Source organism: Procambarus clarkii, chromosome 45 (genome assembly GCF_040958095.1).
Source record: "Procambarus clarkii isolate CNS0578487 chromosome 45, FALCON_Pclarkii_2.0, whole genome shotgun sequence".
Taxonomy (NCBI): domain Eukaryota; kingdom Metazoa; phylum Arthropoda; class Malacostraca; order Decapoda; family Cambaridae; genus Procambarus; species Procambarus clarkii.
The window spans coordinates 23,142,357-23,160,178 of NC_091194.1; the positions used below are offsets into that span (position 1 = coordinate 23,142,357).

General features: G+C 38.4%; 1 protein-coding gene across 1 annotated transcript in view; it reads right to left on the minus strand.

Moving 5' to 3' along the window:
* Positions 1-15,111: 15,111 nt before the first annotated feature.
* The window catches only part of LOC138350480 (dentin sialophosphoprotein-like), a 229,289-nt gene continuing 226,578 nt past the window's right edge, over positions 15,112-17,822 (minus strand). The window contains exon 6 of the mRNA XM_069301498.1: positions 15,112-16,408. Coding sequence (XP_069157599.1) covers positions 16,292-16,408 — 117 coding nt within the window. The 3' untranslated portion in view covers positions 15,112-16,291. The remainder of the gene's footprint in view (positions 16,409-17,822) is intronic.

Genomic DNA, 17,822 nt, shown 5'->3' on the forward strand with positions numbered 1-17,822 from the left:
TCATTAGCCAGATACCCACACCCACGTACAGACTGGCGAAGTGACTCAACGGCCTGCTGACTCCTTATGTTCCTTGCGCCTTCAGCCTGAAGTCTCCAAAGGAATTTGTTGACTTATTGTGGGGCACACGGGCCACAGGGATAAGAGCCTCGTTGGACGTAGAATCGCTGTTTACCAACGTGCCTGTGGACGAGACAATCGGGATGATAGCCGACAGAGTGTATCGTGATCCAGCCTGTACTCCTCTTGACATATCCGAAAATATTCTAAGGAAACTACTCCAAGCTTGTACTAAAGAGGCACCCTTCTTGAGCCCGGATGGGCACATGTATAAGCAAGTAGATGGGGTCGCCATGGATTCTTCCCTAGGTGTCCTGTTTGCAAACTTCTACATGGGTATCATCGAGCAAAAAGTCTTAGTCGACATGAACTTGAAACCGGCCATATACTGCAGGTATGTTGACGACATTTTTACACAAGTACCTGATGTCAGACATCTGCAGGAGCTGAAGGAGGCATTTGAGCAGAGTTCCGTGCTGCGTTTCACTTACGAGATGGAAAAGGATGGGAAGCTGCCCTTTCTAGATGTAACAGTCATGGAAAAGAGCGGAGGTTTCCACACTGCAGTCTACACTAAGGAAACGAACATAGGAATGTGCCTAAATGCCAACAGCGACTGCCCAGACAGGTACAAGAGGAGTGTTGTTAACGCATATGTCGACCATGCTCTCAGCCACAGCTCAGAATGGAAGCAAGTCGACGAAGAACTCTGTAGGGTAAGGCAGGTCCTAGTCAACAACGGCTTCTCCAATGGTTTCGTCGAAGGACATCATAAGAAGGAAAGTGAAACGCCATGCAACCTCTGAAGAGACAACTAACACAACACCTATACCCCCTATTAGACTATTTTACAGGAACTTCTTTTCCACAGCTCATAAAACAGAGGAAAGGGTCCTGAAAGATATTGTTAATAGAAACGTTATCCCTACAGACAAAAATCAGAGGATACAACTGACGATTTACTATAAAACCAGAAAAACGGCCAGCCTACTCATGAGAAACTCTCCAGACACAAAGCAGAACGCTTTAAAAGAGACCAACGCCGTCTATGCCTTCAAATGCCCACTTGGGGACTGTAAGCTCCAAAAAACCCAGTATATAGGCAAGACAACAACATCTCTTTCTAGGCGTTTAACGATGCATAAACAACAGGGCTCCATTAAGGAACATATAATCTAATCCCACAACTAAACCATCGCCAGAGAAATCCTTGTAAACAACACAGAAATCATCGATAGATACAGCGACAGCAGGCGGCTTGACGTTTGCGAGGAACTACACATTAAGAAGTCAACACCAGCAATCAACAGCCAATTAATGCACAACTATATTCTACCCACCTCAAGACTCCGCTCCAATATAGAAGCATCAAGAAATATGGACCAATAGGCTTTCTACAATCACTTCCATTTCAATACCCAATGTTTCGTGTTCTGTCTTGTGTTGATGAAATTAATACCCTATTAATGCCACCTCTTGTTCTGTGTTGTGTTGATGAAATTAATACCTTATTAATGCCACCTCACTCAAATGTAGATATAAACAAAAATCGAAGATGTGTAAGTTCTATTCAGTTGTGTATTTGTAAACTAAAGTCTTTGAAAATGTAATAAGTTTTACGAAACGCGCTCGTGTCGCGTCAGACTAGAAATAAAAATGAATTTTGGAGAATTGATTTTTGAATTACCTCCAACAGTGAAAAGAAATGTACGAAAGATTGAGAAAATTCGTGTTAGAATTATTAATCTTACTTTTTCGGTCATATTTAATAATATATGTCTACAGGAAAGACTGCTACCAAAATATACTAATATATATATATATATATATATATATATATATATATATATATATATATATATATATATATATATATATATGTCGTACCTAGTAGCCAGAACTCACTTCTCAGCCTACTATGCAAGGCCCGATTTGCCTAATAAGCCAAGTTTTCATGAATTAATGTTTTTTCGTCTACCTAACCCACCTAACCTAACCTAACCTAGCTTTTTTTGGCTACCTAACCTAACCTTACCTATATATATAGGTTAGGTTAGGTTAGGTAGGGTTGGTTAGGTTCGGTCATATATCTACGTTAATTTTAACTCCAATAAAAAAAAATTGACCTCATACATAGTGAAAAGGGTAGCTTTATCATTTCATAAGAAAAAAATTATAGTAAATATATTAATTCAGGAAAACTTGGCTTATTAGGCAAATCGGGCCTTGAATAGTAGGCTGAGAAGTGAGTTCTGGCTACTAGGTACGACATATATATATATATATATATATATATATATATATATATATATATATATATATATATATATATATATATATATGTTGTACCTAGTAGCCAGAATGTAGTTGTTGGCTTCTATGCAAGGCCCAATTTGCCAAATTAGACAAGTTTTCCAAAATTTCAATATTTTTCTCATTTTTTTCTTATGAAATGATAAAGCCAATTATTTCATTATGTATGAGCTATTTTTTTTTTTAATTGAGTTAAAACTAACGTAGATATAAGACCAAACCTAACCAACCCCTAACCTAAACTAATCTGTCTTAACCTAACATAAACTATCATAATTAAGTCAATAATTTATGTTCTTAATATAATATAATAATAATAATTCAAATCAACTAATTGGGAACAATTTATTGAAAATAAAGAAAATCCTCTGATGTCTTTCATCCGATTAGTCAGATGTCTTTCATCTGACTAATAAATAATTTTGGTTTAATAAGTTATCAAGATGTTATCAACAATATTCTTTCGGCGTTCGTCTTTTCCAACTTGAGCGACCCCTTTGAAAACGCGATACTTAGGTTAACCCATTCTATAGTTGGGTCAGTTTCCCTTATGGTTCGGAACATATGCAAGGAATTTTGGAATTGGGAAGCCTTGGGTAGAAGGAAAAATTAGGGAAGTCCTGGGACGCAGGAATGTCACTGTGCAAGTGCAGAGTTTTGGGAACATTAATTGGAAAAGGCATGCAGATCATCTCATGCCAAGGTTCACGCGGAATTTTAAAGACCCTTCAGGTGAGTATGGGGCAACTAGTGATACCCATCCTAATAATGAAGGGGTAGCTGCACCTGCAGGAGACAGGGAGGCAGAGCAAGGGGCAACAGAGGGTAATGGAGATACAGTTAACCCTATGGACTCTACAGAAAGTAATTCAGAAGAATGTTTCCCAGAACTAACAGGTCGGGACTCCCAGTTGAGAAAATCAGGAAGAGTTATACGATCGCCTGATAGACTTAACCTGTAGGGGTAGAGTTTAATTAAATGGAGAGGAATGTTGGGATTGAGTACTACAGATGTTGGTTGCATGTTTGGAGCAGATGCTCTTTTATTTATAATCTTGTAGATAGTAAGTTATGTACCTTATAATTGTTTTGCTGTTGTTGTGAGTTGTTGACAATAAACCATGTGAACGAAGATTGTTTCTCTTCCGCCATCAAACGTAACAGCTGTCTTCTCTGGTAGATTTACCTTAAGGTATGATAAATGCGATAAGATACGATAAGGACTGAATGTGGTCAATTATTACTGTCGAGAATAGTTCTGGGTCTACAGGGGGGTCAGTGACATTTGTCGCTGTGACGTGAACTGGTTTAGGCTACTGGTCACTGATTTATCCACTGAGATCCATAGAAACTAACTCGGCTTATACTAATTGTACCAGACTCAATCTGGAATAAATGTTGGTTTTCAGCTGGCATAGGCTTCTTCAGGTTCAAGACTCTACCTATAATAAGCTAGATACCTTCCATGCCGCCCAGGCATGGAAGGTATCTAGCTTATCAGGCTCAGCATTCTGTTGCATGATGACTTTGAGATAGTCATCTGCAGCCTCGTTCGTTCTCTCCAACTTTTGCTTGGCCACTACTATGTGGTTTTCTAATACTTTGACTGTGGCACCTGATTGAACCAGCTGATTACACACATTCAACTGTCGAGTCACATGGCCTTTGTGACTCCAGTATGAACTAAGATATAGTAAGCAGTTGCTGGACATTTCTTCTGGTGCACAGTCTGTGGATTTTGGCTTAGTTGATGCCATGATTTGGTTATAAAAATAACTACGGTACTGTTCATATATACATGGAACCAATACGATTATTGATATCCTAATATCCAATTCCTTAGGAAGGCTATGTTAATCATATCTTACGTAGAGGTTAGCTTACCTACCTAATATTAAATAGCTAATATTTGAATAGCACTTTGGTGTCTCTACAGGAATTCCTAGGCTTAGGTCATCATTATCAGCGTAGGATGGGGAGTGATACCTCAGTAATACTCAAAATGTACACAGTAAATTATAATAAGATATGGAAAACACAATTCGTGTATAATAATAAGTCCTACCCTTGACTTGGGTTTGCACAATAATAAATGTTGACTAGGCTGTACTGCCTGGTACAATGCTAGTCTGCTAATAATCCTACCTAACTAGGTTGGCTAAGAATAATAAGTTAAGCTAAAGTTGTGCACACCTTAGCACAATTCAAGTCTAAAACCTACCACTATGGGTTGGCATAAAATACAATAATGATGCTAATAGTGCAAATTCAGGATAGTGCTATGTTTTTTTTTATAATTTTTGATTTATATAGAGTATATACAAGTGATTATATATGTGACAAGTATTCTACTACTATAAATGATTATATATGTCTGTGGCAGATATACAACTGCCGTGATTCTATAATAATATCCTAACACCTGACAATACTTCCTAATTAAAGTAAAACGTTATCAGGGATAATAAATCCTACCACCTGATAATACTACTTAATTAAAACGTATAATTATATCAGGGATGATAAATGATTAATGAATTGTGGACAACCTAACTTCTGGCTATATTCTACTAATTATACTGGTTCTTTAATAATAGACTAGAACTCTAGAGTCTAGAGCATCTCCTTTCGAATGATCATAAAATATGAGGGGGAAATTTGGCTCTAGTTTAATACTAATAAATGTATACTAAATACTAAATAAATGTAATAAATGGTCTAGAACCAGTATAGATTAATATTAAATATGGCTCATCAGGTTCAATAAGTTGACCAGAAAATATGTTGGTATGAATTTTAATAAACTGATTGATGTATAATTCAATGAATGCAAAATAATAATAAATTCTAAGAAAGCTCGAAGGACCAGAATACTATGTTAAATGAGAGAACCAGTGACTTATGGATCTCTATGATTAAATGCAAGAAATTCTATTATTCTATTCATATGCAATGAACTGTAAAATTCTATACAGTCTAGAACCTCTTCCCATGACATTTTTTTTTTGGGGGGGTGGGGGGTCTTCTATGAGGTTAGTCTACATAATGCATAATGTGTATAATGATAATATGCATACACATAGATTATAATGATTAGTAAAATGTAATACAAAAATACTACTGCATATTAAAGATTAAATAATATGTAATCAAAATGCAAATATAGAAATGTATTGACTTTCACAGCTGAGAGGAACTATCTACAATGAGAACTAATTAAATCTCAGTTGTGACAGAGTAACGTAGTTGGAGTCCAATCTCTACAACAGTCTGGAATCAGGCATGAGATAGTGAGCCTTGGAACACGTGAGTATATGACAGTCACACACCTCCTCAGTTGTGTTGCCCCATGCTGCAATAATTATCTTCCATAATTACCACTCCAAACTAGTATTTACACATATAAATGCAATATCTAAATGATTGGAGGGGTGAAAGTATCACTTACATGGGGTTTATTTTTTGAAGCCTACAGCGTCACGACATGGCACCTACATTAATTATTTGGTAACAAACTACGTGCTCTTAAATGTTGTGTTTCCTCGTGGCCGTCCTCCTTCCACCGTAACCGGCGGTGGGAAACAGCTCTGGCGAGGTTGCGTATTGGCCATACTCGCTTAACCCATGGTCACTTGATGGAGCGCCGCCCTGCTCCTTATTGTCCTAGTTGCATTGTCCCTCTTACGGTCGTGCATGTCCTTCTTGAATGTCCTGACTTCCAGGACGAGCGTGTGTCTTGCTTTCCGACCGCCCCTCGCGGTCACCTGTCCCTCAATAGAATTCTTGGTGACTCGGATACTTTTGATATCGTTCGCCTTATGCGTTTTTGTTCTCGTATTGGCATCATTGGTGATATTTAGCGCCCTCTGATTATTTTGCGCATTTGATGGTGCTACATAGCCTTCCCGGTTTGGTGCCTTCTTTTGATAATTAGTTACTTACTTATATTAATTATTATTAGAGCTCAAAATAATAATTCAAAGAGGTAAAAATGCCTGCCGAATTTGTGTCCATGATTCTGGTAAGCTGCGTCCTCAATCTGAAGCCCGATGATGTACGGATGCTTGCAGAATTGTGAGAATTATAAGGACTGCTTTGGAACACCTGGCTGCCAGGGAAACTAATAAGGCGAGAGAGTCCTCCTTCCCTCTCAGGGAGATACGCATGCACGAAATGTCCCAATGGGGGACTCGAGCATAAATGCTTTTGATTAATTAAAGATAAATAGGAAAGGAAGTGTTTATAACAACATTTTATATCATAATTAAATACATTATGTGGTAATATTTGATACCGCATTGCAGGTCAGTTAATGTAGACTGCACAAATAAAACGAGAATCCTTTGGAAGTGGAAATGATTTTAGGTTATAATATTATGTACTGGAACAGCTATCTAACTAGATAAAGGAATTCCAGTAAACTGTAGTATACTAAATAAAGTATACCAATTAATAAAAAATTATCCTTAATAAAGGAAAGTAAATAGTTGGATTTCTATTACACCTACAGATATATGGAAATTTATTATCTGTGGGTGGCTGTCGCAACAGTGCCACAATTCTAGGAGAAATTACATGATGTTCCACATCCTAATGCAATAAATTTTGTGATATTTGCCTACGGATTAGTAGTGTTAGTTAATTATGACGCTTAGTACAGGAAAGACATTCCTGTTGGAAATAACCAACAGTTTTATACATTTTTGTATTTTATGCAACCTTTGTATTAACCACAAGTAGTTACTAAAATTACTAACTTGTAGATTTAATCATCATCATGATTTATTTAGACATATTGCCAGATTCTTCCTAGTCAGAGTGACGACGTGAGGAACGACAGGCAGTAACATGAATTCTCTCCACATTTAGTTGGATTTATAACAAGAATCCAGTTTATCATTTCCTTTACTAAAAATAGTTACTTACTAATAAGCTTAATTTCGTAGTATACTACTACTTACTGGAACTCCCTTATTTATTTGATATAAAACATTCTAGAGGAAATTACTTTGATGTAAATGATTTTACTTTAAATTTTCTCGATTGACTGCACAACTTTAATAAGTCAATTTACGTTACGAGAAATTCTATTTTATCTTAGAAGAATTTAATGTGATATTAATACTCGTATTACCTCTTCCTTCCTTAGTCAATTGCGATATACATATCCATTTACGCTCGAGATGTCAATCGGGAGCCGCACATGCGCAATTAGGAAGAGGAGGAAGACTGGAGAGCGTCACTAGACACGAGAGAACACGACGTGGACGCCATTGACAGCGTGCAGCAGAGCTACGTTTTGATCCCATTTATTTCGCTCCAACGACCAGTAGAGCGGTGCCACGTTATCTGGCACAGTAGCCGTGTCCCAGACTAGCATATGAGCAATTCCAAAGTCAACGCCTTTCAAGCAGCAGCTGGAGGACGAAGAATTGCTCAAGTCTCCACATCAACGGACACGCGGCTCGGCAGCTAGGTTTACCTTTTTGTTATTATGTGGCCACAATTAACATTTAGGCTAGTTGTCGTTAGTCCGTAGAACAAACAAACAAATCCCGTACGTGTCTTGAGTAATTTTACAATCTAAATAGATGATTATTTGCATTATTTCTCTCTAGAAGAAATTTATAGTGCTTGAATATAAATTGCACAGATATTGGCTGAAATTTCCTACAGTTATCCTCATGATTTAGGATTTATTTGTAGTTACTTATTATGTAGAAGATTTCTACAATGAAATTGCCTTTCAGTACCAAGGCGACGTCAACCGAGGTGCTAGGCTTCCCACCGTTCCATGCAACAATTTACCCTATGCAACACGTCGTCGGTGGAGCGTAGCAACTGATTACACCTCACTAGAGTTACAGCTAAGCTGTCCCTTTTTTATCTGTAGCAATAACTCTGTAATTACAGTAGTGATTTCTAAAGGAGATCAATTATACTAACCCATTGATTTACTGATACTGTTCAACATTTCAGTAGTATATTGAGGAGCATTTACCTCCAATTAATATTATATAATCAACCTTATTTACTTTTATATTTTACTTACTCTGGTGAAGAACCAGTACCAGAATAATGCTAGGGATGTATTAATCTTTTAGCATGTAACCCCCCAATTTTGTGTAAGTTAATTTAACTCCATTTATATCAGAAATACAGTTTCACTAAGATCCATAGGACACTAGTTCTTGGGATCAGTTTTTCCATTGCTGTATTTTGTTTTCCACTTTTTCTCAAAAAGTGCTGGTCCTTCATAGCTATCGAAGTATATATTTAATTATTAGTTATTGAAGTCAGGTTTTCCCCCACAATTCTATTGTACTAATAATTAGTAAATGAGTGTTAAAAGATTATGACGCCCAATACAGGAAACACATCCTGTTGTATTAGGGATGAGAAATATTTGTTGGATATTTACAAGGAACTTCCCACACCTTCAAATCCCCACAAGGACAAGTGTCCAATATAGGCCGACTTACAGGGTCAGCCAATCATAATAAAAAATGCCTTAGGGTAAGTCTTCAAAGGAGAAGATCGCAGCTAAAATGCCTTAGGGTAAGTCTTCAAAAGAAAGGACCAAAATCACACAAAGTTTCTCTGGAACAGGATTTCAGTAACCCACTTAATGAAATATTCACCTGCAGGGTTGCATCAGTTTTCTTTGGTGTTACTTCTTTTTCATTTCTACTTTCAAGTAACCTTAGGAACGTCTTTGTAGAGGCACCTTAGCACAAGCAAAATTTTAAACTCGCAATAGCCTGTAAGTGAACACTTACCAGAGGACTACCAGTAGTGAAACAAATAGGTAGGGATGATCCATTACCTAATACATTCTGAGAAAGATTGGCCGTAATAACAATGGGATCAAATTATCTTAAACATCTTTAAGTTTCTCACAACATAATAAACTGAAAATAACTTTTTAAGCTATATGTGCTCTGTTATGCCTTAAGAAAGGGCTATAGTACTGTAGCCTAACTCACACAAACGAGCATTGCCCCACTGTTCACAAATTACTTAGGGTAGCACCGTTAAAAGAAATGATAAATTGAATCAATTAGCATTAACCCTCTACTTAGATAGGCTTTAGGGAAATTAGTTAGGGTCAGCAGAGTACAAGCTGAGTCTGTAACAACTTATTACGGAAATAAATCTGACTATATTCACAGAGAATGATTCCAATATCCTCATTTAAAGTTAAGGATGGGTTAATGATGTCATCCCATGTAGATGGGATGGCATCTGAACGATTTAATTTCTTTCTTGTTATGCATCCTCACACCCATTCTTTGGGGCGGTGGGGAAATGGTTAGAGAGGCACACAATTGGTTCGGGAACTGAATCCCATTGATCGTTTAGCTAGGTATGTGACAATCTCTTGTAGCTAGTTTCACAACAAGAGACTCCCAACAGTCACTAATATTGGGTATTGGAAATGCTCATTAAATTTAGATGGGATAGGGAAAGCTTAAGGGGCAAATTGGGCTTTGGTTGTGCTATGACAAGGCAAACCCCCTGAATATAATATATTTTAGCTGAAAATAAAAGGGATCTCCTGTGTGCAGCAGGGGGAAAGGGTTTGAGAGGCGCATAATCGTTTTTGAAACTGAACCCCACATATTGTTTAGCTAGGTGAGTGACAGTCTCTTGAAAGCTAATTATGCGATTGCCACTGTTACATACACATGCACACATGTACACAGACACATATACATATCAATATATTTTTTATCACAAGTGATTCAACAAGAGGCTTGCAACGGTCACTATGCAAGGCATTTTTACATCTAAGCCTTGTCTCGCAGTTGCTAGTCTCGCTCCACACCCGCCCAACTTGGGAGTCATGTGCATCCTTTACCCACAGTATGCAAATATTTTGGTTACTTCACTAAGATTCCTGGCAGCACGTCATTATAAATAAAGAACTTGCACATTTCTTGGACTCCATTAATAGTGTTATATAATAGGGACTTCTTTTGTATTCTATTATATAATGACGCAAAGTATGCGAATAGTTAAACTTGCTCAATGAATTTGTGTTAGTTTGCATAAGTAATTGTATGGGTTTGTATAAGTTTTTGAGAATATAATTGAATGCTAGTTTAGTTAATTTATTTTGTACCCCATAGTCATCTTGTGGGGTGGGTAGTGGAAAGGGCTACAGTAGCGGGTAATGGACTCTGGGACTGAACCCAACAACTCATTTAGCTCGAGCAAGAAAACAAACACCAAAAATGTGTAAACGAACTTGCTAAAATGAATTTGTGCTAGTTTGCAAATGTGATTGTATAGGTTTTTGCACAAGTTTGATAATATAATTGAATGTTAGTTTAGATGGTTTATTATGCAACCCATACCCATCTTGTGGGCGATAGTGGAAAGGGCTACAGAGATGCATAATGGGACTCAGAGACTGAACCCTGCACAATTCATTTAACTAAAGCAAGTTTTTTGCAATCTTGATGAGCTAGTTTACAAAATCCAATGCACAGCATTTACTATGTCCAAAAAGCTTGGATGTTGGGAACTGAATGTGGGCCTGTACACAAGTGGCTGTGCATTCTGTTGTAAATGAGGAACAGTAGATGAATGAGAAGAAATCAAAATGTGGGATGGGAAAAGAGAGAGAGAGAGAGAGAGAGAGAGAGAGAGAGAGAGAGAGAGAGAGAGAGAGAGAGAGAGAGAGAGAGAGAGAGAGAGAGAGAGAGAGAGAGAGAGAAAGAGAGAGAGAGAGAGAGAGAGAGAGAGAGAGAGAGAGAGAGAGAGAGAGAGAGAGAGAGAGAGAGAGAGAGAGAGAGAGAGAGAGAGAGAGAGAAAGAGAGAGAGAGAGAGAGAGAGAGAGAGAGAGAGAGAGAGAGAGAGAGAGAGAGAGAGAGAGAGAGAGAGAGAGAGAGAGAGAGAGAGAGAGAGAGAGAAAGAGAGAGAGAGAGAGAGAGAGAGAGAGAGAGAGAGAGAGAGAGAGAGAGAGAGAGAGAGAGAGAGACATATATATATATATATATATATATATATGTCGTACCTAATAGCCAGAACGCACTTATCAGCCTACTATGCAAGGCACGATTTGCCTAATAAGCCAAGTTTTCCTGAATTAATATATTTTCTCTAATTTTTTTCTTATGAAATGATAAAGCTACCCATTTCATTATATATGAGGTCAATTTTATTTTATTGTAGTTAAAATTAACGTAGATATATGACCGAACCTAACCAACCCTACCTAACCTAACCTAACCTATCTTTATAGGTTAGGTTGGGTTAGGTAACCGAAAAAGGTAGGTTAGGTTAGGTTAGGTAGGTTAGGTCGTCGAAAAAACATTCATTCACGAAAACTTGGCCTATTAGGCAAATTGGGCCTTGCATAGTAGGGTGAAAAGTGCGTTCTGGCTACTAGGTACGACATATATATATATATATATATATATATATATATATATATGAATAAACATGGAGATAGGATGGGAAAACAAGAGAAACTATTGAGGAAACATACTGGAAAGATTTTCTCAACTTTAAATCTCTATAACAAGACAATAAAAAGTTATTACAAATATTACAAGTAATAATAATAATACTGTTATACATAGTCTGTTATTATTTGATATAAATACTAGCATTGAGAACGCCAGCCAAACCTGATTTATTAAAATATATTATTATGAATGCGCTAAAGTTTGTATGTAATATTTATTGTAAAAGCATTATAATTCATTATTTTTTTCATTCAAATAGAGGCATTTTATATGTCAAATATAATGTCAATATAAATTTGTAACATAATTTTCTCATTATTTTAAATAAATAGAGTTTTTGCAAGATTGTTGTTGATATGCATCTGGTATTTAGGTGGGAGTGGGGGTACTTTGCTGGATGCCCTTTGGATAAATATAGTTTTTGCAAAATCATATGTTGATTAGTGCATGAGTGACTGGGAAGACTTAGGGAAAACTGTGGGACATTTGCTGGGGTGTTTAGGGAGGGATGTGAGAAATATGGAACATTTTTTTTATGCTGTCCCTTATTCCAATGATCTTATTTCAAAGATCGATATTTGCTTGGCGCTATAATTCCATATTAAAAAAAAACAAATTCAACCCTTGATATAACTAGAAAAGCCCATGGGACTGTACAAAAAATATAGCATTGCTATTGGCATTCAAATAAAATTAACTAACTACATTTTAATATAATGACTTTTTTTGTTTTATTGTAGAACTTCAACAAAATTTTGAAGTTCTGAAGCAAAGTGAAATTGACACCAGTAATTCCATCTATCATCATACTATCATGCAAGAGAAGCCACTTATCTATGGATCATCCAATAAAATCAGCAGACTTCTAGATGTTACTACTGCTCGGTTTAGACTCGGTTACAAGTATCTCTGGGAATGATCATTATCTGCTGATGTAGACCTGACCAAATGTAATCTGTGTCAACAAAATTATTTGCACACCCTGATGGAGTGCAGAAAGATAAATGAATTCAGAGACAATTCTATAACAAATTTTCCAGAGATGTGCAAATATTTCATTCAAAATAATATGCTACCAGAAATCGTAGTCAAATATCCCCAGTTTGCTAACTGAAGGTAGTAACTAAGTGATTGTAACCTACCTATCCACTGCTGCCCACTAGATGGGGGGCGGTGTGAATCTTATCTATCATAAGGTTATCTTGAGATGATTTCGGGGCTTAGTGTCCCCGCGGCCCAGTCCTCGACCAGGCCTCCACCCCTAGGAAGCAGCCCGTAGCAGCTGTCTAACTCCCAGGTACCTATTTACTGCTAGGTAACAGGAGCATCAGGGTGAAAGAAACATTTTTGCCCATTTGTCTCTGCTTTCACCGGGGATCGAACCCGGAACCTCTGGATTACGAATCCGAAGCGCTTTCCACCCAGCTGTTAAGTGCCACGCCTCTACCAGGCGTGGAGGACAGACATATAAATTGTGATATTAGCTCTCCACATGTCAGTTGCTTAATTAAGAAACTGTACTTGAGGTCGATCTCGAATCCAATGATGATGTGACACTGTGTATTGAATTTCGTATCTAACTCATAAAGAGTGAAACTTGCTTAGCTAAATGAATTAGGTGGTTCAGTCCCTGAGCCCCATTATGCGCCTCTGTAACCCTTTCCTCTACTGCCCACAAGATGGGTATGGGGTGCATAATAAATGAACTAAACTAAATTTGTCGTCAGGCCTCATCTGGCAATTTGGCAATGTCAACACTGTCCTCGTGTATGGTGGTATTAATGTCAACACTGACCCAAGTATGGTGGCATTAATGTCAACACTGGCCTCAAATATCATGGCATCAATGTCAACATTTGTCATCACTGGCACCAGGTATGGTGGCATCAATGTCAACACTGGCCTCAAGTATGATGGCATCAATGTCAACACTGGCCTCAAGTATGATGGCATCAGTGTCAACACTGGCCTCAAGTATGATGGCATCAATGTCAACACTGGCCTCAAGTATGATGGCATCAATGTCAACACTGCCATCAAGTATGATGGCATCAATGTCAACACTGGCCTCAAGTATGATGGCATCAATGTCAACACTGGCCTCAAGTATGATGGCATCAATGTCAACACTGGCCTCCAGTATGATGGCATCAGTGTCAACACTGCCATCAAGTATGATGGCATCAATGTCAACACTGGCCTCAAGTAAGGAGCCGGTCGGCCGAGCGGACAGCACGCTGGACTTGTGATCCTGTGGTCCTGGGTTCGATCCCAGGCGCCGGCGAGAAACAATGGGCAGAGTTTCTTTCACCCTATGCCCCTGTTACCTAGCAGTAAAATAGGTACCTGGGTGTTAGTCAGCTGTCACGGGCTGCGTCCTGGGGGTGGAGGCCTGGTCGAGGACCGGGCCGCGGGGACACTAAAAAGCCCCGAAATCATCTCAAGATAACCTCAAGATGATGGCATCAATGTCAACACTGCCATCAAGTATGGTGGCATCAATGTCAACACTGGCCTCAAGTATGATGGCATCACTGTCAACACTGGCCTCAAGTATGATGGCATCAGTGTCAACACTGGCCTCAAGTATGATGGCATCAATGTCAACACTGCCATCAAGTATGGTGGCATCAATGTCAACACTGGCCTCAAGTATGATGGCATCACTGTCAACACTGCCATCAAGTATGGTGGCATCAATGTCAACACTGGCCTCAAGTATGATGGCATCACTGTCAACACTGCCATCAAGTATGGTGGCATCAATGTCAACACTGGCCTCAAGTATGATGGCATCAGTGTCAACACTGCCATCAAGTATGGTGGCATCAATGTCAACACTGGCCTCAAGTATGATGGCATCAGTGTCAACATTGACGTCAAGAATGGTTGTGTCAATGTCAACACTGGCGAGGACAGTCAGGTTGCTGACCAGGCATTGGGGCGCGTTTTTGTGAGGTGGTTGTTTATTGTGAGGTGGTTCTTGTTGTGATAATTTAAATCCCCACTATAATGCCTCAGGAACGAAACCAAAACTGTGATATAGTGAAAAAGATTCTGGCGGATCGTTTTCTGCTCCCACGGAGAAAATATTACAAAAGTAAAAAATGAACATAATGTGTAACAAAATATATTGCTTCATTAACGAATTTGCGAGAGGATCGTTGAAAGTAAGAGAGACTAGGATAAAACATTTTGTAAATACTGTGTATGTGAAGTACAAGGGAATATTACACATACAAATAGGCTATAAAACAGAAAAAAACTCATTAAAATATGTATTTGGTACATAAGACTGACCAAGTATTTATCAATATTATTCTTATTTTATGTTAAATTGTCAATTTGGTATTTTTCAGTAAAATTTCGTACTTTATAGTTAACATTTTTGGTACATTCTTTAAAATACTTTTGGCAACCCCGATGGAGAGTCAGTTGAATCGGTGGTATGGAGTTGGACAGACGTGGTGGCTGGGCTCTTCGCTTATTCTAACCTAAATACCCATGTTTTCTGTTAGATAGTTCTCCGGGTATTGATAAAATATGGTGTTTATCTTGATGTGGAGGTCAATTGTCCTTGGAATTGAATTTAGTTATATAACTAGCGGTAGGGAATATCCCCATAGCTAATAGTTTTGCTTAAAATAACAGCGTCTGTGAACCTGACGGTATTTATGGTAAAATTTATATTATTAATTACAGTTTAATTGTAGTAATTGTTAATTTTTAAGTTTCATTTCTACCAGTTGGTTGGTGTAGAATTGCAATGCTATGTAACATTTCACTATATTGTTGCCCACAGTCGAGGACAAAAAGGCTGTTAGGCCTACCAAGGTCCCTCTAGCAGTTTAAGCCAACTTCTCACCCTCCCCAGGATGCATCCCGCAATAGCTGCCTAACTCCTGGGTACCTATTTACTACTAGGTGAACAGGCTATCAGGAAAAGGAAACGTGCCTAACCATCTGTCTCTCCCAAAAATCGTAGCAAGGATCCTTGGTTCACATGAGCCGACGACTCTACCCACTGTTCTACACGATCCATAAATCATTCTGTTTTTACTGTATAAAGAATGTCGTACTTTATATATTAATAATTCATGAAGAATTAATAATAATAATAATAATAATAATAATAATAATAATAATAATAATAATAATAATAATAATAATAATAATAATAATAATAATAATAATAATAATAATAATTAATTGAATGATGAAATACATAGACGGATAGCTGTTTGTCAGTCATGAAATTGATGGATGTTGATAAATGATTGAAGTTTGAGTGGAGAGATGATGTGTTGAGGGTTGCGGCACAGCATCAGCAAGCTGGAGATGCAGCCAAGGTGCAGAAATCACTCAAATATTTTGTTAAAGCCATTGCCCTTGAGTATGTCAACTGCGCTTCGTTTCTTCTTCGTTTTTGTGTTCCCTCTTGGTCAGGTCTCTTCCTGCGTTGGCTCCTTCTTCTCACGTCCAGGTATTGACTCCTCTTCCTTCCTGTGGTACGAGGAAATGTTTTCCACATGGAGCGGCTGCCCACCGATTTGCGTTATCTGTTTACATTACAGTTGTTAATGATACTTGTCAACTCATTCTCTCTAAAATTAAAATCAACTATTAACAGAAGTCAAACAGGCAAAAATTATATATTCGTTTTCAAGTAAATTTTCATAACTGTTATATTTCAGTATAAGAGCTGGGCAAAATATATATTTGCATAACATTTAACACATCAGTTGTTTTATGGGTTCCACTTTACTGGGAGGAAAATGATTGTAATGACAATTACAATCCCACAAAAGTGTGAGGGTGATTCTTTATCACAATGAGTCATCCGTATTGTAGAGCTACCATAAACCACATATATGGTAGAAACCATTACCGTTTTGTGTGGGAGATCCATCTGCGGTACCTCCATGTATGGTTGGAGTGTAGAGACCGACTGTATGGTTGTGGTGTGAAGACTGACTGAATGGTTGTGGTGTGAAGACTGACTGAATGGTTGTGGTGTGGAGACCGATTGAATAGTTGTGGTGTGGAGTCCAACATGTCTTGTTGGCGTGTGGAGACCTATATGTATGACTGTGTTGTGGAGATCGAGTTTATGGTTGTGGTTTGCATACCGACTGTATGGTTGTGGAGTGGAGACCTTAATGTATAGTCGTGGTGTGGAGACCGTCTGTATGGTAGTGTTGTGGAGACCAATTGAATGACTAGTGTGCAGGCCTATCTGTATGTTTGTGGAGATTAGACCTGCATGGTTGTGGTGCGGAGACCGACTGAATGGTTGTAGTGTGAATGCCTTCATATATGATTGTGGAGTGCAGACATACATGTATGGTTATAGTGTGGAGAACTTCATGTATTGTTGTAGTGTGCACGTCTACATGTATGGTTATGGTGTCGAGACCTACATGTATGGATGTGGTTTGGAGATCTACCTGTATGGTTGTGGTGTGGAGACCTACCTGAATGGTTATGGTGTGGGAGACCGATTATATGGTTGTGGTGTGGAGACCGACCTGTGTAGTTGTGGTGTGGTGACCTACCTGTATGGTTGTGGTGTGGTGACCTACCTGTATGGTTGTGGTGTGGAGACCTACCTGTATGGTTGTAGTGTGGCGACCAACCTGTATGGGTTGTTGTGTGGAGACCTACCTGTATGGTTGTGGTGTGGAGACCTACCTGTATGGTTGTGGTGTGGAGACCTACCTGTATAGTTGTGGTGTGGTGACCTACCTGTATGGTTGTGGTATGGCGACCAACTGTATGGTTGAGGTGTGGAGACCGACTGTATGGTTGTGGTGTGGAGTCCAACATGTTTGGTTGAGGTGACCGACTGTACGGTTGTGGTGTGGAGATAGAAGGTATCGATGTGGTTTGGAGATCGAAGGTATGGTTATGGTTTGGAGACCAACTGTATGGTTGTGGTGTGGAGACCGACTGTATGGGTGTGGTGTGGAGACC